Source organism: Scyliorhinus canicula, chromosome 1, assembly GCF_902713615.1.
Source record: "Scyliorhinus canicula chromosome 1, sScyCan1.1, whole genome shotgun sequence".
Taxonomy (NCBI): Eukaryota; Metazoa; Chordata; class Chondrichthyes; order Carcharhiniformes; family Scyliorhinidae; genus Scyliorhinus; species Scyliorhinus canicula.
In genome coordinates, this window is record NC_052146.1 from 262,168,362 (window position 1) to 262,190,382 (window position 22,021).

Genomic DNA, 22,021 nt, shown 5'->3' on the forward strand with positions numbered 1-22,021 from the left:
GGGGTTTGTAAATAACTGTGTTAACTTTTGGTGGCAAGGGTCTCTGTGTTATGCTGTTTTAAGCTGGTTGTGTGTTGGTTCTTGGGCAGGTGGGGTGCTGTCTTTTTTTTGCGTGGGTGGGGTCGGGCAGAGTGAAAGCGTGGGCTTTTCTTCTGTTTCCCGCGCTGAGGGTGGATGGGGGCGGGGTCGGAGCTGAGAAGTGCGGGCTTCCCCCCCCCCCCGCGCGAGAGCAGGAGGGGGAGGAAGAGGGTCTGCTGATGGGTCTGGGGGAGGTCGGAGGTGTGGTGGGAGCTGCCGGGGTCAGCAGAAGTTAGCTGGCTCACGGGAGTGCTATGGAGGGAGTAACGCGGCTGGGAGGGGTCCTAGGATGGGGATTGGGGGGGGGGGGGGTACCGGGTTGCTGCTGAAATGGCCAGGAAGGAGCTGGAGTATGCAGGGGGGGGCCGGGGTGGGGGTTTGCCGCCGTGGGGAACGGGCCGAGCGGGGGGCGCTGGCCTGGGGCGGGCAGGGGACAGGTTATGGCTAGTCGGCAGGGGAGGGGGGCAGGGATCCGGCTGATAACTTGGAATGTGAGGGGGCTGAATGGGCCGGTCAAACGGGCCTGGGTGTTTATGCACCTGATGGGGCTGAAGGCGGACATGGCTATGCTCCAAGAGACGCACCTGAAGGTGGCGGACCAGGTTAGACTGAGGAAGGGCTGGGTAGGCCAGGTGTTTCATTCGGGGCTGGATGCAAAAAATCGGGGGGGGTGGCGATTCTGGTGGGAAAAAGGGTGTCGTTTGAGGCGTCCAAGGTGGTGGCTGACCGTGGAGGGAAGTATGTCATGGTGAGCGGCCAGTTGCAAGAGGAGCGGGTGGTGCTGGTGAATGTCTATGCCCCAAATTGGGACGATGCGGGTTTAATGCGGCGCATGTTGAGCCGCATTCCGGATCTGGAGACGGTGGGCCTGACACTGGGGGGGGGACTTAACACAGTGCTGGATGCCCCATTGGATCGATCCATGTCCAGGACGGGCAGGAGGCCCACAGCGGCTAAGGTGTTGAGGGGGTTTATGGACCAGATGGGAGGGGTGGATCCTTGGAGGTTTGCGTGGCCGAGGGCCAGGGAGTATTCATTTTTTTCCCCACGTGCATAAAGCCTATTCCCGGATCGATTTTTTTTTTTGTCCTGAACAGGGGGATGATTTCGAGGGTGGAGGATGCCGAGTATTCGGCCATAGTCATTTCGGACCATGCCCCGCACTGGGTAGACCTTGGGCTGGGGGAGGAGAGGGACCAGCGCCCGCTCTGGCACCTGGAGGTGGGACTGCTGGCGGATGAGAAGGTGGGCGGGCGGGTTCGGACGTGTACCAAGAGGTACTTGGAGGCCAATGATAATGGGGAGGTTTGGGAGGCATTGAAGGCGGTGATTAGAGTTGATTCCCATCCGAGCCCATAGGGAGAGGGGAGAGCAAAGAGAGAGGGAGAGGTTGGTGGGGGAGATGGTGAGGGTGGACAGGAAATACGCAGAGGCTCCGGAGGAGGGACTGTTGAGGGAGCGACGTAACCTTCAGGCCAAGTTCGACTTGCTGACCACCGGAAAGGCGGAAGCTCAGTGGAGGAAGGCACAGGGAGCGGTGTACGAATATGGGGAGAAGGCGAGTAGGATGGTGGTGCATCAGCTACGCAAGCGAGGCACGGCCAGGGAGATTGGTGGAGTGACGGATAGGGGAGGCAATGTGGTCTTCAGGGACTTTTATGGGAATTGTACCGGTCTGAGCCCCCGGTGGAGGGAGGGGAGGAATGGGGCACTTTTTGGATAGGCTGGGGGCACCGATTGAGCTGGTCAAAGGGATAGGCAGCATGCAGTCGGGGAAGGCGCCGGGGCCGGACGGGTTTCCCTTCGAATTTTACAAAACGTATGCAGACCTGCTGGGCCCCCTGTTGGTTAGGACCTTTAACGAGGCAAGGGAGGGGGAGGCTTTGCCCCCGACTATGTCACGGGCGTTGATTTCCTTGATCCTTAAACGGGACAAGGACCCCCTGCAGTGTGGATCATATTGGCCGATCTCGTTGGTAAATGTGGATGCCAAGCTGTTGGCGAAGATCTTGGCCACAAAGATAGAGGACGGTGTGCCGGGGGTCATTCATGAGGACCAGACGGGGTTTGTGAAGGGAAGGCAGCTGAACACCAATATACGTAGGCTTCTGAATGTTATAATGATGCCGGCGGTAGAAGGGGAGGCGGAGATAGTGGTAGCATTAGACGCGGAGAAGGCCTTTGATAGGGTTGAGTGGGGATACTTATGGGAGGTGTTGGAAAGGTTTGGGTTCGGGGAGGGGTTTGTCAGTTGGGTGAGGCTGTTGTATGAGGCCCCGATGGCGAGCGTAGCGACGAATAGGAGGGGATCGGAGTACTTTCGGTTGTACCGGGGGACGAGGCAGGGGTGTCCCCCTCTCCCCTTTGCTCTTTGTGTTGGCAATTGAGCCCCTGGCCATGGCGTTGAGGGAGTCGAGGAATTGGAGGGGTCTGGTGCGGGGAGGAGCACCGAGTGTCATTATACACAGATGACTTGTTGCTTTATGTGGCGGACCCAGTGGGGGGAATGCCGGAGGTGATGCAGATCCTTAGGGAATTTGGGGGCTTTTCTGGGTACAAGCTCATTCTGGGTACAAGCTCATCCTGGGTAAGAGTGAGCTGTTCGTCGTGCACCCGGGGGATCAAGAGGAGGGGATTGATAGGCTCCCGCTGAAAAGGGCGGGGAGGAGCTTTCGGTACCTGGGAGTCCAGGTGGCTAGGAGCTGGGGGGCCCTTCACAAGCTTAACCTCACTAGGCTGGTGGAGCAAATGGAGGAGGAGTTTAAAAGATGGGACATGTTGTCGCTGGCGGGCAGGGTGCAGTCCGTCAAGATGACGGTGCTCCCAAGGTTTTTGTTCCTGTTCCATTGCCTCCCCATCCTTACCCCGAAGGCCTTTTTTAGGATGGTCAACAGGAGTATTACGGGATTTGTATGGGCACATGGGACTTCGAGGGTGAGAAGGGTATTTTTGGAGCGGGGCAGGGATAGGGGGGGCTGGCGCTGCCCAACCTCTGTGGGTACTACTGGGCTGCCAACACAGCAATGGTGGGTAATGGACGGGGCAGGAGCAGCATGGAAGAGGATGGAGATGGCATCCTGTGTGGACACGAGCCTGGAGGCGCTGGTAACAGCGCCGTTACCGCTCCCTCCAACGAGGTATACCACGAGCCCGGTGGTGACGGCTACCCTCAAAATTTGGGGGCAATGGAGACGGCATAGGGGGAGGTGGGGGGCTCGATGGAGTCCCCGATATGGGGGAACCACCGGTTTGTACAAGGGAGCATCAATGGCGGGTTTCTTGGCTGGCACAGGGTAGGTATTAGGAGGTTGAGGGACCGGTTTGTGGATGGGAGGTTTGCGAGCCTGGGTGAGTTAGAGGGGAAGTTTGGGCTCCCCCCGGGGAACATGTTTAGGTACATGCAGGTTAGGGCGTTTGCCAGGTGGCAGGTGTTCCCTCTGCTGCCCCCACATGGGGTACGGGACAGGGTGCTCTCGGGGGTGTGGGTTGGAGGGGGGAGGATTTTGGACGTGTACCACGTCATGCAGGAGGTGGATGAGGCCTCGGTGGAGGAGCTGAAGGTTAAATGGGAGGAGGAGCTGGGTGAGGAGATCGAGGAGGGGACGTGGGCGGATGCCCTGGAAAGAGTGAATTCCTCCTCTTCCTGTGCGAGGCTTAGCCTCATACAGTTCAAGGTGGTGCACAGGGCCCACATGACCGGGACGAGGATAAGTAGGTTTTTTGGTGGCGAAGACAGGTGTGCTAGGTGTTCGGGGAGCCCAGAGAACCATGCCCATATGTTCTGGGCATGCCCAGCGCTGGGGGAATTTTGGGAGGGGGTAGCAAGGACTGTGTCGAGGGTGGCAGGATGCAGGTCAAGCCAGGCTGGGGACTCGCAATTTTTGGGGTTGCAATGGAGCCGGGCGTGCAGGAGGCGAAAGAGGCCGGTGTTCTGGCCTTTGCGTCCCTAGTAGCCCGGCGGAGGATCTTGCTTCAATGGAAGGATGCGAGGCCCCCAAGTGTGGAGGCCTGGATCAATGATATGGCGGGGTTCATCAAATTGGAGAAGGTGAAATTTGCATTTGCCCTGAGGGGATCAGTACAGGGGTTCTTCAGGCAGTGGGAGCCTTTCCTGGCAGAACGGTAGGAAAATAGGCCGGCAGCAGCAGCAACCCGGGGGGGGGGGAGAGAAATGTGTATATGTGTTTATTGAATATGCCGGGTGTTTATCTATTTCTTCGTTTTGTAGTTACTGGGGGGGGGGGGGTTGGGGGTTAGTGTGGTTTTCTTGTTATTTTCTGTTTTTGATATGTTTTTGAAAATCTCAATTAAAATTATTTTATTTTTTTTAAAAAGGAGGGGTTACTGTGTTATTGATCAGGGTGTTAAGATTCAAAACAGAGGTATAAAAGCCAACATAAGTGAACTTTACCTGAATGCTTGTAGTATTCAGAATATGGTAAATGAGTTGATGGCGCAAATCATCGTGAATATGATTTAGTGGCCATTACTGAAGCATGGTTAGGATGGTCATGACTGGGAGTTAAATATCCAAGGGTATCAAACTATTCGGAAGGACAGAGTGGATGGTAAGGGAGGTGGTGTAGCTCTGTTATTTAAGGATGACATCCGGGAAATAGTAAGGGATGACATCGGTGCTATGGAGGATAAGGTTGAATCCATTTGGGTGGAAATCAGGAATAGTTGAGGTGAAAAAGTCACTGATATGAGTAGTCTATAGGCCACCAAATAGTAACATTATGGTGGGGCAGGCAATAAACAAAGAAATAACTGATGCACGTAGAAATGGTACAGCAGTTATCATGGGGGATTTGAATCTACATGTCGGTCTAGGAAGCCTTGAGAAGGAGTTTATAGAATGTATCCACGCTAGTTTTCTAGAACAGTATGTAATGGAACCTACAAGGGAACAAGCGGTCCTAGATCTGGTCCTGTGTAATGACTCAGGATTGATTAATGATCTCATAGTTAGGGATCCTCTCGGAAGGAGCGATCACAATATGGTGGAATTTAAAATACAGATGGAGGGTGAGAAGGTAAAATTAAACAGCAGTGTTTTGTACTTAAACAAAGGAGATTACAATGGGATGAGAGAAGAGCTAGCTAAGGTAGACTGGGAGCAAAGACTTTATGGTGGAACAATGGAGAACCTTCCAAGCGATTTTTCACACCAACAAAAAGGAAGGACGTTAGAAAGAGGGAAAATTGACCGTGGATATCTAAGGAAATAAGGGAGAGTATCAAATTGAAGGAAAAAGCATACAAAGTGGCAAAGATTAGTGGGAGACTGGAGGACTGGAAAATCTTTAGGGGGCAACAGAAAGCTACTAAAAGAGCTATAAAGAAGAATAAGATAGATTATGAGTGTAAACTTGCTCAGAATATAAAAACAGATAGTAAAAGTTTCTACAAATATATAAAATAAAAAAGAGTGGCTAAGGTAAATATTGGTCATTTTTGAGGATGAGAAGGGAAATTTAATAATGGGAGATGAAATGGCTGAGGAACTGAACAGGGTTTTGGGTCGGTCTTCACAGTGGAAGACACAAATAACATGCCAGTGACTGATGGAAATGAGGCTATGACAGGTGAGGACCTTGAGATGATTGTTATCACTGAGTAGGTAGTGATGGGCAAGCTAATAGGGCTAAAGGTAGACAAGTCTCCTGGCCCTGATGGAATGCATCCCAGAGTGGTAAAGGAGATGGCTAGGGAAATTGCAAATGCACTAGTGATAATTTACCAAAATTCACTAGACTCTGGGGTGGTCCCGGCAGATTGGAAATTAGCAAATGTGACACCACTGTTTAAAAAAGGAGGTAGGCAGAAAGCGGGTAATTATAGGCCAGTTAGCTTAACTTCGGTAGTAGGGAAGAGGCTGGAATCTATCATCAAGGAAGAAATAGCGAGACATCTGGATTCAAATTGTTCCATTGGGCAGACACAGCATGGGTTCATAAAGGGCAGGTTGTGCCTAACTAATTTAATGGAATTTTTTGAAGACATTACCAGTGCGGTAGATAATGGGGAGCCAATGGATGTGGTATATCTGGATTTACACAAAGCTTTTGACAAGGTGCCACACAAAAGGTTGCTGCATAAGATAAAGATACATGGCATTAAGGATAAAGTAGTAACATGGATAGAGGATTGGTTAATAGAAAGCAAAGAGTGGGGATTAATGGGTGTTTCTCTGGTTGACAATCAGTAGCTAGTGGTGTCCCTCAGGGATCAGTGTGAGGCACACAATTGTTCACAATTTACATAAATGATTTGGAGTTGGGGACCAAGTGCAATGTGTCCAAATTTGCAGACAACACTAAGATGAGTGGTAAAGCAAAAAGTTCAAAGGATACTGGAAGTCTGCAGAGGAATTTGGATAGGTTAAGTGAGTGGGCTAGGGTCTGGCAGATGGAATACAATGTTGACAAATGTGAGGTCATCCATTTTGGTAGGAATAACAGCAAAAGGGATTATTATTTAAATGATAAAATATTAAAACATGCTGCTGTGCAGAGAGACCTGGGTGTGCTAGTGCATGAGTCGCAAAAAGTTGGTTTACAGGTGTATAAGAAGGCAAATGGAGTTTTGTCCTTCGTTGCTAGAGGGATGGAGTTTAAGATTAGGGAGACTATGCTGCAAATGTATACGGTGTTAGGCCACACCTGGAGTATTGTGTTCAGTTTTGGTCTCCTTACCTGAGAAAGGACGTACTGGCGCTGGAGGGTGTGCAGAGGAGATTCACTAGGTTAATCCCAGAGCTGAAGGGGTTGGATTACGAGGAGAGGTTGAGTAGACTGGGACTGTACTCGTTGGAATTTAAAAGGATGCGGGGGATCTTATAGAAACATAAAATTATGAAGGGAATAGATACGATAGATGCAGGCAGGTTGTTTCCACTGGAGGGTGAAAGCAGAACTAGGGGGCATAGCCTCAAAATAAGGGGAAGTAGATTTAGGACTGAGTTTAGGAGGAACTTCTTCACCCAAAGGGTTGTGAATCTATGGAATTCCTTGCCCAGTGAAGCAGTTGAGGCTCCTTCATGAAATGTTTTTAAGATAAAGATAGAAATGTTTTTGAAGAATAAAGGGATTAAGGGTTATGGTGTTCGGGCCGGAAAGTGGAGCTGAGTCCACAAAAGATCAGCCATGATCTCGTTGAATGGCGGAGCAGGCTCGAGGGGCCAGATGGCCTACTCCTGCTCCTAGTTCTTATGTTCATCGGTGGTCATTTTCGAAAATTCTTTGAACTCTGGAATGGTTCCTACAGATTAGAGGTTGGTGAATGTCGCTATTCAAAAAGGGAGGTAGAAAGAAAATAGGGAATAAATGGGTATTTTTCTGATTGACAGGCAGTTACTAGTGGGGTACAACAGGGATCTGTTATAAGACCACAACTGATCACATTAAATAAAATAATGATTTGGACAAAGGAAATTTGCAGATGCTAAAGTTAGGTGGGAGGGTGAGCTGTGAGAGATACATCAGCAGGATTTGGACAGACGGAGTGAGTGGGCACATATATGGCAGATGTAGTGTAATGTGGATAAATGTGAGATTATTCGCTTTGGTAGCAAAAGTAGGAAGGCAGATTATTATTTGAATGGGTGTAAATTGAGAGAGGTGGATACTCAGTGAGACCTTGGTGTCTTTGTGCATCTGTCCCTGAAAGAAAGAGTGCAGGTACAGCAGGTAGTAAAGAAGGCAAAAGGTATGTTAGCCTTCATAGCAAGAGGATTTGAGTATAGGAATAGAGATGTTTTGCTGCAATTGTATAGGACATTGGTGAGACCACACCTGGTGTACTGTGTGCAGGTTTGGTGCCCTTTTCTGAGGAAGGATGTTCTTGCTATGGAGGGAGATCCGCGGAGGTTTACTAGGCTGATTCCTGGAATGGCAGGACTGTCATAAATCGGTTAGAATTGTATTCATTGGAGTTTGGAAACTCATAGAAACGTACAAAATTCTACCAAGATTAGACAGGGTAGATTCAGAAAGAATGTTCCTGATGGTGGGGAGAACAGAACTAGGGGTTATAGTTTGAGGATAAGGGGTAAACCTTGTGGGACAGACGTGAGGAGAAATGTCTTCACCTAGAGAGTGGTGATTCTGTGGAATTCACCACAAAGTAGTTGAGGCCAAAATGTTGTGTAATTTCAAGAAGAAATTAGATGTAGCTCTTAGGGCTAAAGGGATCAGGATACTGAAAGTGATGATCAGCCATGGTCATAATGAATGGTGGAGCAGGCTCAAAGGGCCGAATGGCCTACTCCTTCTATTTTCTATGTTTAAACTAACTTGAACCGGATGCAATGGGAGTTCTCTTTAAGCTTGATGGGCTCCATTTCATAATAAACTTGTGTTTCTATACTGTATCCATTACTAAAATCGCCATAGTCTCAGATGACCATAGGCTGCATTCCACTATGAGGCGGAGAGCTGACGGGTGGTGATTTAACCCAAGGATCACCACACCTCAAGCAAGGGGCAAGGTTGAGAAGGCTTAATGAATAACTTTCACCAGTACAGGAATTGAAACTGCGCTGTTTGCCATTCTCTGCATCACAAACCAGCTCTCCAACCAACGGGATTAGGCTCCTCGAACCTGTCCCACGATTCAGTGAGATGATGGCTGATGTACACCCTAACTTTATAAAGCCACTTTAGCTTCATATCTCCTAACCTTTTGATTAAGAAAAAGCTATCCAGATTTAAAATGATCAATTTATGTAGCAGCTACATTTGTTCGGGGAAGAAACTTTAAATCCCTGGTTTAAGATAGTTGCTAAAATAACAAACCTTTTTAAAAATCCACATTTTGTTTAATCATAATGGAGAAATTTGACCTCAGACAAAAAATATTACGGACAATTAAAAACCCAGTTATTCTTTATTCAACAAGGTGTAGTTTGTAAAGGTTTTTTGAAAGTGAGACCAATTTCCCGATTGCTTAAGGATTTTTCTCTGGGGCACTTCAGCAGCATGCCCTCTGAAGAAGTGTAAAATCATTCATAGCAACTTTTGACATTCCACATATTCTGCACACATGCAGAAATCAGTCTCAGTGGCACAATGATGGCAAACGTTCACAGTTCGCCAACATTACTACTGCAACATCTGAGCCATCACTGCTGATCCTACAAGTTCAGGCAAGTAAAGCAAATTTGATAACAGCAGATAAAAGCAAATTACTGCGGTTGCTGGAATCCAAAACAAAAACAGAAAATGCTGGACAATCTCAGCAGGTCCGACAGCATCTGTGGAGAGAGAAGGGAGCTAACGTTTTGAGTCTGGATGACTGTCAAAACTGATGACAGCAGATTTTGATTAAGAACTAGCATCTGGCCACCATATATTAGGAATTAATTGTTGCCTTCTTTGGTTTCACCCCACAAACCCAAAGATATGCAGGGTAGGTAGACTGGTCATGCTAAATTACCCCATGATTGGAAAAAAAAGAATTGGGTACTCTAAATTACTTTTAAAAAGGAATTAATTGTTACCAAAAAAATCAGAAATAAATGAATCACATTCATTAATTAATGACATTTACACCACTACCTGACAGATTAAAGAAATTAACACTCATCTCTTTGTACCTTGTACCAGAACCCTCATTTTTAATGCAAATTTGTCAATCAAGTCACCTTTTATTCCAGTAGTCACACCTTTCCTCACATTACTGTGCCAAATCAAAATACTTCTGACTCTTATTGCTCTGGTCAGGTTTTTTTCCTGAACAATAACATGTATAAGTGATATAAACTGAAGACATGATTCGTGTTTATAAATCTTCCCCCTGGCAACATTAGGAGAGTTAAATGAGAAAGAAAATGCATGTTCACCAAAGAGCACAAGAATTCATGTTAATCTGGGCAGTCTAAGTGAGTGAGCAGATCAACAGAGAAAAAAACTGACCTTCACTTTAGTTTCATTTAATGGTTCAAAATTATAAGAAGTTTGAATATTTTTTGTCTCATCAGCTGAAAGTTTATAGTAAAGTGTCCACGATACCTTAGATTTTTATCTGATATTTCACCTCTTACTTGCCTCTATGCATTTGTAGTATGTTCTCATCTCATACTGAACTCTGTGCTTCTTGAAAATGTGAACAGATTTCAGGAGTGTCATTCTTTCAATTTTCCTTGCTGGTTCATACCTAAAAATAGTTTTATTTAAAAAAAAATCAGATTCACTTCACAAAATGTTATTTTGAACCACAGACATCAATTTTTGTTTTAGTGGTTTACAAATGCAATGTTCCAGAGCTGTATATAGATATCAAAATGACTCGCTTCAATGTTGTTGCAATGGTATATTCTGTAGAGGAGTGTGGAGAAAACTAGACAAAAGTACAAGCCTAGAACAATGCAGACAAAACAGAAATAGTTTCCTTGCCGATTTGCCAACGTCATCAGTGGAACGCATGACAAAAAGAAGTCGAACAGCTAAAAATGGTTACACGCAACTATTCTCCAGGGTTTCCACTGATTTTCAGTCAAGGTTCCAGCATAAGATTTGGCAAACTGCATAGGAATTATTCCCCATAATATGCATCTGAATTTCTTTTTCTCTTTATTTTTAGAAAATATTTTGAGGCATTTATCATTTAAATAATTTTAAACATCAAATTTCACCAAAACCACAATGTAACGAACCCCCCCCCCACGGGGCACAGACCCCAGCCAACATGGCTTATACAATGTCACCTTCCCCAACCACCCCTCTATTGGTTCTCCTATCCTTACTCATCTCTCCCATGCCTTCCCTTTCCCACCACCCCCCTGCTGACACATTAATTTTTCCTAAAGAAGTCAATGAATGGCAGCCACCTCCGAGCAAACCCGTGCAACGAACCCCTCAAGGCGAATTTACTTTTTCTGAGTCTGAGAAACCCCGCCATGTCGCTATCCCACACCCCCGACTTCGGGGGCTCAGGGTCCCTCCACCGTAGTAAGATCCGTCTCTAATGCAGCGAAGATTCAGGGATGGAATAGGGAGGTGGGGACTTTGTGGATGACGTTAGAGGCGGACTCTTGCAGGGGGTCGGGTTGCGGGCACTGACAACGGCATTGCTCCCGATGGCTCCAGGGACATATTCGGTGAGTCCAGCGGTGGTGGCCACGCTGAAGATTTGGAGGCAGTTTAGGCAACTTTTTAAGTTGGGTGCTGGGTCGGGGATGTTGATTAGGGGGAATCATGGGTTTGAGCCATGGAGGATGGATGTACGGTTCTGGGGATGGGAAGAGAGGGGGAATCAAGGAAATGAAGGATATGTTTCTGGGAGGACGATTTGCAAGTCTGGAGAGCTGGGCAAGATGTTTGGGCTGCCACGGGGAAAAAGTTTCAGGTATATGTAGGTGGGGGACTTTGCGAGAAAGGTCTTTCCAACCTTCCCTATAGTGCCTGCCTCCTCATTGCTGAAGGCAGTGCTGTCAGCGGGGAGAGGGGGGGGGGGGGGGGGGGGGGGGGGTCGTCTCTGATTTACAGGAGGATTTTGGAGGAGGATGGGGTGGGTGTCCATGGAGGGGTTAAGATGAATTGGGAGGATGAGTTGGGGGCGGCACTGGAGGAGGGATTGTAGTGTAATGTGCTACAGAAGGCAAATGCCTCGACTTTGTGCGCAAAGCTGGGGCTGATGCAGCTGAAGGTAGTGTACAGAGCGCACCTTACAAAGTCTAGGATGAGTCGGCTGTTCGAAGGGGTGGAGGATGTCTGTGACCGAAGCGGGTGGAGCTCTACGAACCATGTACATATGTTTTGGTCTTGGCCGAAGCTGGAAAGGTTTTGGAGGACGGTGTTCAACATCATTTTGGGGGTTCTACATGGGGTGGTGGAGCCCAGTGTCCTAGAAGCTATATTCGGGGTGTCGGACTGGCTGGAACCGCAGGCGGGTGCAGGGGCAGATGTTTTAGCCTTCGCCTCACTGATTGCTCACTGGCAGGTCTTGTTGGGGTGGAGGTCAGCTTCTCCACCCTGTGCCTCGGCATGGTGGGGGGGACCTGTTGGGAGTTTCTGACCCTGGAAAAAGTGAAATTTTCTCTGGGAGGGGGCGAGTGATAGGTTCTGCAACAGTTGGGGTTTGTTTATTTTGCATTTTGGGGAGATGGTTATCGTTGACTGCTATGGGGGTTAGTGGGTTGGGGGTTTGTGCAAATTGTAAAAATTTTGTGAAATTGTGAAATAAAAACAATTTTTAAAAAAGTAATGGTGGGCAGGAAGCTATTGGGTTTTTGCAAAAACCCATCTGATTTACTAATGTTTTTTAGGAATGGAAATTTGAAAACCTTACCTACATGTGTCAACAGACCCAGCAATATGAATGACTCTCAACTGCACTGTGGATTGACCTAGCAAATCACTCAGTTGTACCTAATCAATACGAAAAAGTTCAAAAAGGAATAAAAATAGACAGATAACCCAGCACTGGCCTAGGCAGCAGATAATATAAAGGCACACCCTGTCCTGTCAACTCTTCCAAGTCCACTTAATTGGGAATGTACCAAAATTGAGAGCAGGCCCACATATTACTCAAGCAACAGCCTTACATTATCATACTCAACCAATCTGGTTTAGTACACTGGGCTAAATTTCTGGCTTTGAAAGCAGACCAAGGCAGGCCAGCAGCACGGTTCAATTCCCGTACCAGCCTCCCCGAACAGGTGCTGGAATGTGGTGACTAGGGGCTTTTCACAGTAACTTAATTTGAAGCCTACTTGTGACAATAAGCGATTTTCATTTCATCATACATTACAGCCAATGTCCCACACCATTTTTGGATATGTCCTGTCTCACTGGTAGGGCACAGCCACCATAGGCGATGGAATTGTGATACACAATCAGAAGGAGTTGTCCTTGGAGTCCTCAACATTGACCCGGACCTCATGACGTCTCATGGCATCAGGTCAAACGTGGACTAGGAAACCGCCTGTTGACCATCACCTACTGTCCCACCTCAGCTAATGAATTAATGCTCTTCTTACATTGAACAACAGTTGGAAGAGCAGTTAACTCTAAAGATTTCTTCTTCCGAACTAGCTGCACCCTTAGGGCTGTTCCAGTACACTGACACCTGCCTAACAATATGGAAAATTATCCCTAAAAGTCCTCTCCACGAAAAGCAGGACAAATCCAATCTGGCCAATTACCAACATTTTTGTTGACACTTGATCATCAGCAGAGCGATGGAAGGTGTTGTAGACCATACTATCAAGTAGCACTTACACAGAAATAACCTGCTCACTGATGCTCAGTTAGAGTTCTGCCAGAGTGCGCCCAACTGGGACGACACGAGCTTCATCCAAAAGACCATGGCAGAAATCCCGGACATAGCGACGCACCGACTAATCATGGGGGGGGACTTCAACTGTGTACAGGACCCAACGACGGACAGATCAAACCCCAGAACGGGGAAAACCTCAAACATGGCAAGGGAACTCAGTCACTATATGGAGCAGATGGGAGCAGTAGACCCCTGGAGATTCGCCCACCCGGGGGAGAAAGAATTCTCTTTCTTCTCCCCAGTACACAACGTGTACACCAGAATTGACTTCTTTGTGGTGGGGAAAACGGTGCTTCCAGAGATAGACAAGGTGGAATACTCCGCAATTGTGATATCAGACCACGCCCCACACTACATGGATGTGCGGCTAGAGACGGGAAGGGCCCAGCGCCCCAAATGGAGGTTGGACGGTGCCTTACTAGCTGACAAGGCCTTCAGCGAAAGGATAGCGCGGGCCATAGCGGAGTACACTGAGATCAACCAAAACGGGGAGGTCTCACCCTCCACGTTCTGGGAAGCGCTTAAGGCCGTACTAAGAGGGGAAATCATAGCCTACAAAGCGCAAAGAGATAGGGAGGAAAGGGTGGCTAGGCAGAAGCTGGTCGACTCCATACTGGAGGTAGACCATAAATACTCCGAGGCCCCGACCGTAGAACTCCTGGCGGAGAGGAAAGAATTACAAAGGAACTTTGACCTGCTCTCCACCAGGAAAGCAGTACACCAACTCCGCCAGGCACGCGGGGCCCTATACGAACACGGAGACAAAGCCAGCCGCCTGTTGGCCCACCAGCTGAGAAAGCAGGCAGCCAGCAGAGAAATTGCGCAAATCAGAGATACCAGAGGCACGTTGGAAACAGAACCAGAGAGGATTAACAAAACCTTCAAGGCCTTCTACCAAGAGCTGTACACCTCAGAGCCCCCAACGGGGAAGGCTGGGATGAACCGGTTTCTTGACGGACTGGACATACCAGTTGTGGGAGAGGGCAGAAAACGGGATCTGGAAGCACCACTAGCACTGGGAGAGATCATGGACAGCATTAGCTCCATGCAGGCGGGGAAGGCGCCGGGACCGGACGGATTCCCGGCGGACTTCTACAAAAAATTTGCGACAGCGCTGGCCCCGCACCTGCGGGAGATGTTCACAGACTCGCTAGCTAGGGGCACATTGCCACCCACGTTAGCACAGGCCTCAATCTCGCTGATACCTAAGAAAGACAAAGACCCAACGGAATGTGGGTCATACAGACCCATATCTCTGCTGAATGCAGACGCCAAAATACTGGCCAAAATCCTAGCCAAGAGGCTAGAAGACTGTGTACCTGAGGTGGTCACAGAGGACCAGACGGGCTTTGTCAAAGGTAGACAGCTTACCGCGAACATCAGGCGCCTGCTGAACGTGATAATGACCCCCTCCGGGGAGAGAACACAAGAGGTGATCGTCTCCCTGGACGCAGAAAAGGCCTTCGACAGAGTCGAGTGGAAATACCTCATAGAGGTACTGGAGCGGTTCGGGCTTGGAACAGGGTTCACCGCTTGGGTAAAGCTCCTGTACAACGCACCCATGGCGAGTGTACAGACCAACAATACCAACTCCCAATACTTCCAGCTGCACAGGGGCACCAGACAAGGATGCCCACTGTCCCCGCTGCTGTTCGCACTAGCAATTGAACCGCTAGCAATCGCGCTCAGGGCAGCAAAAAATTGGAGGGGGATCCGAAGGGGAGGTAGAGAGCACAGAGTCTCACTCTATGCGGATGATCTGCTCCTCTATATCTCGGACCCACAAAGCAGCATGGACGGAATCATCGCGCTCCTGAAAGAGTTTGGAGCCTTCTCGGGCTACAAACTCAACATGAGCAAAAGTGAGATCTTCCCAGTACACCCGCAAGGGGGGGGGGGGGCAGCACTAAAGGGGCTGCCGTTCAATCAAGCCCGACATAAATTCCGCTACCTGGGGATCCAAATAGCCCATGACTGGAAAGGGATCCACAAATGGAACCTCACCAGCCTGACGGAGGAAGTTAAAAAGGACCTGCAAAGATGGAACACACTCCCGCTCTCCCTCGCGGGGAGAGTTCAGACGATCAAAATGAACGTACTGCCCAGGTTCCTCTTCCTGTTTAGATCCATTCCGATCTACATCCCCAAGGCCTTTTTCAAAGCGCTGGACAAACTCATCATGGCGTTCGTATGGGGGGGTAAAAATGCTAGGATCCCAAAGAAGGTCTTACAAAAAACAAAAACCAGGGGAGGGCTAGCCCTCCCGAATCTACAATTCTACCACTGGGCAGCAACAGCCGAGCGAGTAAGGGGATGGATCCAGGAGCCAGAGGCTGAGTGGGTGCGTGCGGAGGAGGCCTCCTGCATGGGAACCTCCCTCCGGGCCCTCGCCACGGCAGCACTCCCATCCCCACCCAAAAAACACTCCAGCAGCCCAGTGGTGACAGCCACCCTCCAATCCTGGAACCAACTGCGGCAGCAACTTGGCCTGACCAAAATGTCGAACAGGGCTCCCATCTGCAACAACCATAGGTTCACACCAGCACTGACTGACGCCACCTTCAAAAGGTGGAGGCAGGACGGGGGGACACTGACAGTCAGGGACCTATACACGGACGACAGGATCGCAACACTGGACGAACTGACAGAGAAGTTTCAGCTAGCTGGGGGGAACGAGCTACGGTACCTGCAGCTCAAAAACTTCCTACGAAAGGAGACAAGGACGTACCCACAACCGCCACGACAGACACTACTGGAAGACCTACTGGACGCAAGTATCCTAGAGAAAGGGAACTGTAGTGACATGTATGACCGACTGGTAGATAGGGACGACACCGTACTGGACGCAACAAGAAGGAAATGGGAGGACGACCTGGGGATGGAGATAGGGTGGGGACTCTGGAGCGAAGCACTGCATAGGGTCAACTCCACCTCCACGTGCGCAAGGCTCAGCCTGACGCAACTAAAAGTGGTACATAGAGCCCACTTAACAAGAACCCGTATGAGTAGGTTCTTCCCGGAGGTGGAAGACAGATGTGAACGGTGCCAAAGAGGCCCGGCCAACCACGCCCACATGTTCTGGTCTTGCCCCAGACTCGTGGAGTACTGGACAGCCTTCTTCGAGGTTATGTCCAAAGTGGTGGGAGTGAGGGTGGAGCCATGCCCGATAGTGGCGGTCTTCGGGGTTTCAGAACAGCCAGATCTATTCCTGGGGAGGAGGGCGGACGCCCTTGCCTTTGCCTCCCTGATCGCCCGCCGTAGAATCCTGTTTGGCTGGCGGTCAGCAGCACCGCCCAGAGCTGCGGATTGGCTGTCCGACCTCTCGGAATCTCTCCAAATGGAGAAAATCAAATTTGCCATCCGAGGGTCGGACGACGGCTTCCACAGAACGTGGGAGCCATTCATGCAACTGTTCCGGGACCTATTTGTGGCCAATGTACAAGAGGAAGAATAGTCGGGGGAAGGTAGCGGGAGGGGCTACAGGTTCGGTACGGGGGTTCGATGGCTAGCTAAGGCCCAAAACCAAACTAAATAAACATGTTGGGGGGGGGGGGGGGGCGGGCGCAGTTACTACTACGAAGATGCTTACCTGTAAATATGTATGTTAATTTTGCGTGTTTGTTTGTTGTTTTTTTTCTTTTTTTTTTTTTTTTTTTTTTTTTTTTTTTTTGTTCTTTTTCTCTCCTAACAATTTGTAATTTGTTCAATATAAAATATGAAAACTGAATAAAAACATTTATAAAAAAAAAAAGAGTTCTGCCAGAGCAGACAGCTCCAAGCCTCATTACACCTTGGTCCAAACATGGGCAAAAGAGCTGAATTCAAGCGATGAAGCAAGTGTGACTTAACCTTAACGTCAAGGCAGCACTTGACCAAGTGTAGAATCAAGCAACACAAGCAAAATTGAAGTGAATGAGAGCCAGGAGGAAACTCTCCACTGGTTGGAGTCATACCTAGCACAAAAGAAAATGGTTGTGGTTGTTACAAATCAGACATCTCACCCCCAGGACATCGCTGCAGGAGTTCCTCAGGGTAGTGTCCAAGGCCCAACCATCTTCAGCTGCTCCTAAACTAATTTCAGTCCAACATATGTTCAGGTAACTTGGAACTACATTGCCGCTCCTTCACGGTCACTGGGTCAAAATCCTGGAACTTACTTCCTAATACAGTAGCACCATGACTGCACCTACACCACTTGGACTGCAGTCATTCTAGGAGCTGGATTGTATGGCCCCCAGCAGCAGGTGCACCTGTAAAATGCCACAAGTGCCATGAGTGCTGCCTACTTGCCCATGCTGCAATTTTACCAGCAGCTGATGGGCTGGGAGGGTGTGAATATCAGGAGGCGGGAATGTGGGGGCATATCTGGTAACTCGCTGGCCTCTGGGCCACTTAATGCCCACCAACACTGGAATTTAACCAGCAGTGGAAGACCCATGCCGAACATCCAACCCACCAGCTTTCTCTGAGTGTGCTGATCACACAAAGAGGGATGGGTGCCTCCTTAACAGGGTCCAAGGGTCAGGTCTTCATCCCCCCAGCCTCCGCCCCAATTCCCTTCCCCACCCGCTGCTTGTCTATCAAGGGCCACAACCCCCTCGCTGGGATGTTCAAGCCAGGCCCCATTGATGCCCCCAGACATAGCTCCAGTTCTGGTTCCAGCACAGCACACCTTCCTGCAAGCCTCACTGAATGAGTGTTGGCAATAATCACCACTCCTAGTGAAACTGCTGGTACAGAGAGCTTCCATCCACTCTGAGGCAATACTTGCTGTCCCTGAGGGGCAGCAGTTCCCACCTTAAGTCAATTAATGGCAAAATAGCTGCGGGGCAAACCTGCCAACCAAAGGAGAGGACCATTGCCTCCATGCAAAACGCAGCCGTGGCAGATGGCTTACCACCAACTTCTAAAAGGGCAACTTGGGATGGGCAAGAAATACTGGTGTTGCCAGCAATGCTTACATCCCATGAAAGAAAAAGCACTTTTATGATGCATTCAATGTAGCAAAACAGGCTATGGTGTTTCAGGAGCATGATCAAACAGGCAAAAAATGCCACTGAGCCCAAGGTGAATATAAAAGGACAGTTGGCCAAAAGCTTGGTCAAACAGGTAGGTTCTAAGGAGTGTCAAAAGGATGATCCAGAGGTTTAGGGAGGGAACTCTAGAGTTTAGCCCTATGACAGCTGACGGTATGATTGCCAATAGTGGGGCAAAGGAAGTTGGGGATGCACAAGAGACCGTACAAATATGGAGCAGGAGTACATCATTCAGCCCTTCGAGCCTGCTTCGCCACTTAATAAGATCATGGATGATCTGATAGTAAAACTACACTCCAACTACTCACAATAAACTATGACCCCCTCGCTTGCCTAAAATCTATCTCTGCCGTAAAAATATTCAAAGACCACCCCCACAAACCAAAAGATGTGCAGGGAGGTGGATTGGCCATGCTAAATTGTCCCTTAATTGGGAAAACAAAAAATTGAATACTTAATTTTTTTAAAATAAAAATATTCAGACTTTGCTTCCACAAGCTTTTCGGGGAGATTTCCAAAGATTCACAACCCTCTCGGTGAAAGTATTTTGCCTCAGTGCCGTTGCAAATTGGCAACCGCTTACTTTTAAACAGTGATCCCTAGTTCTAGATCGTCCCACAAGAGGAAACATCCTCTCCATATCCACCCTATCAATACCCTGCAGGATCTAATATGTTTCAATCAGGTTGATTCTTACTTTTCTAAACTCCAGCAGATACAAGCCTATCCTGTCGAACCTTTCTTCATAAGAAAACCCACCCATTCCGGGTATTAGTCCGGCGAACTTTCTCTGAACTGTTTCCAACACATTTACATATTTTCTTAAATATGTTGACCAATACTAGACACAGTACTCCATTAGTAACTCCCATTAGGGGCTGGTTTAGCACAGTGGGCTAAAGAGCTTGCCTGTAATGCAGAACCAGTCCAGCAGTGCAGGTTCCAGTCCCGTACCGGCCTCCCCAAACAGGCGCCGGAATGTGGCGACGAGGGGCTTTTCACAGTAACTTCATTGAAGCCTACTTGTGACAATAAGTGATTATTATTATTTGGTCTCACCAGTGCCACAACTGAAGCATAACATCCCTACTTTTGTATTCAATTCTCCTCTCAATAAATGCTGTAGTTCTATTAGCTTTCCTAATTACTTGCTGTACCTGCATACTAACCTTTTGTGATTCATACACTAGGTCACCTTGATCCCTCTGCAATCTCTCACCATTTAGATAATAAGCTTTTTTATTATTCCTGCCAAAATGGGCAATTTCACATTTTCCCACATTATACTCCATTTGTCAGATCTTTGGCCACTCACTTAATCTACCTACATCTTTTTGAAGCCTTCTTATACCCTCTTCACAATTTATTTTTCTACCTACCTTTGAGTCATCAGAAAATTTGGTAACCGTCCTTTCACAAGAACTAGGAACAGGGGTAGGCCACCTGGCCGCTCGGTCCTGCTCCGCCATTCAATATCATGGCTGATCATTCTGTGGACTCAGCTCCACTTACCCGCCCGCTCACTAAAACCCTTAATTTCTTTGTTGTTCAAAAATCTAACTCTTTGCCTTAAAAACATTTAACAAGGTAGCCTCAACTGCTTCATTGGGCAGGAAATTCCACAGATTCACAACCCTTTGGGTGAAGAAGTTACTCCTCAACAGTCCTAAATCTGCTCCCCCTTATTTTGAGGCTATTCCCTAAGTTCTAGTTTCACCTGTCAGTGGAAACAACCTCCCTGCTTCTATCCTATCTATTCCCTTCATATATGTTTCTATAAGATCCTCCCTCATTCGTCTGAATTCCAATGAGTAAAGTCTCTGTCTACTTGGTCTCTCCTCATAAGCCAATCCTCTCAACTCCAGAATCAACCTCATGAATCTCCTCTGCACCTCTTCCAGTGCCAGAACATCTCAAGTAAGGAGACCAAAACTGCACACAGTACTCCAGGTGTGGCCTCATCACTATTCCATAGAGCTGCAACATAAGCTCCCTGTTTTTAAACTTCGCCCCTCTATCAATGAAGGACAAAATTCCATTTGCCTTCTTAATTACCTGCTGCACCTGCAAACCAACCTTTTCAATTCATGCACAAGGACACCCTCTGTATAGCAGCATGCTGCAATTTATAGTCCATTTTGCTGTTATTCCTACCAAAATGGATGACCTCACATTTACCAACAAAATTCATCCAAGTCATTTATATAAATCGTAAACACGGGGGGTCCCAGCACTGATCTCTGTGGCACACCAGTCATTACATTTTGCCAACCTGAAAAAGACTCTTATGTGTATTCGTTCACAACATCATAGAATCTCGACTGTGCAGGAGGCCATTTGGCCCATCGAGTCTACACTGACCCTAGGCCCAGGACCTGACCCTATCCCCGTAACCCGGTAACCCCACCTAACCTTTTGGACACCAAGGGCAATTTAGCATGGCCAATCCACCTAACCTGCCCATCTTTGGACTGTGGTACGAAACTGGAGCAGCCGGAGGAAATCCAAGCAGACACAGGGAGAAAGTGCAAGGTCCACACAGTCACTCAAGGCCGGAATTGAACCCGGGTCCCTGGCTCTGTGAGGCAGCAGTGCACCACGGTCTCACTGTTATTTCCTGTTAGCCAACCAATCTTCCATACATGCCAATATGTTACCCTTATAACATGGGCTTTTATTTTCTGCAAAAATCTTTGATGTCGCACTTTATCAAATATCTTCCAAGACTAACTGGGATAGTCTTGATCAGCTTACTACTGCGCATTGCGCCTACACTGGTACAATTTGGAAATCTCCTTAGACAGGCAACAGTTAGGACTGCTATGGGAAATGGAAATGGTGCTATTGGAGTGATTCCTGTGAACTTTGAGGCAGTTTTACTTTATAATGAAATGGCTTGTGACTACGTTATGCTGAAACTGGGTACCCAAAATGATATTAACATGATGTTGAGTACTGCGATAAAGAGAAGTAGCAGCAGTGATGTCGGCATGGATTTGACGTTGCTACGAGAATGAAACCATGAATTAATTGAAAATGTTTAAAGATATTTCTTCATTGCCACATTTTATGTACATTGTACTAACTACTTACTGATCATATGGCGAAGGAAGTCTTTATCCCAACACAACAGACCCATTAATAACGTAGAGCAGATAGAGTGCACAGAAATTCTCTTTGTCATTGTGGTGCATTTGAATGAAAGGAAAACGGGTCCAATTTTGAAATGAGTCGACTAGGCAAATTAAATCCAAGGGAGCTTCTTGCAACAACAATTAAGTACTTACACTTTATCAACAATGATATTCAGCTCTTTAGCAGCAAATGTGGCAAAATATTCATAGCTATCCAGTACAGTTTTATCATGGCCCTTCACCAACACAGAGATCTTCTTGTACAGTGCATCTGGCTCATCTGTTACTGCTGCCTGCATTAACATAAATTCATAAAGCATGAAGCATTGACAAACAAGATAATTTATTGCAGAGATATATTCTTTAAAATGAAAAGTGCCATGTTTCAAAGCAGCCAATTATTCCAAAACTTGACAGATTTCAATTTACATCATATATAAACGATAAAGCAAATAAAAATTAACTAGAAAATGTTTTAACCTAGCCTTCCCA

At 47.8% G+C, this 22,021-nt stretch overlaps 1 protein-coding gene across 5 annotated transcripts in view; it reads right to left on the minus strand.

The window, feature by feature from the left end:
* mrps10 (mitochondrial ribosomal protein S10) overlaps positions 1 to 22,021 on the minus strand; it is a 47,196-nt gene that overhangs the window by 6,673 nt on the left and 18,502 nt on the right. For all 5 annotated transcript variants that reach the window (XM_038812387.1, XM_038812358.1, XM_038812368.1 and 2 more), the window contains 2 exons: positions 21,683 to 21,822; positions 10,128 to 10,236 (listed from right to left, as the gene is read on the minus strand). In XM_038812387.1, the coding sequence (XP_038668315.1) occupies positions 10,128 to 10,236; positions 21,683 to 21,822 (249 nt within the window). The remainder of the gene's footprint in view (positions 1 to 10,127; positions 10,237 to 21,682; positions 21,823 to 22,021) is intronic.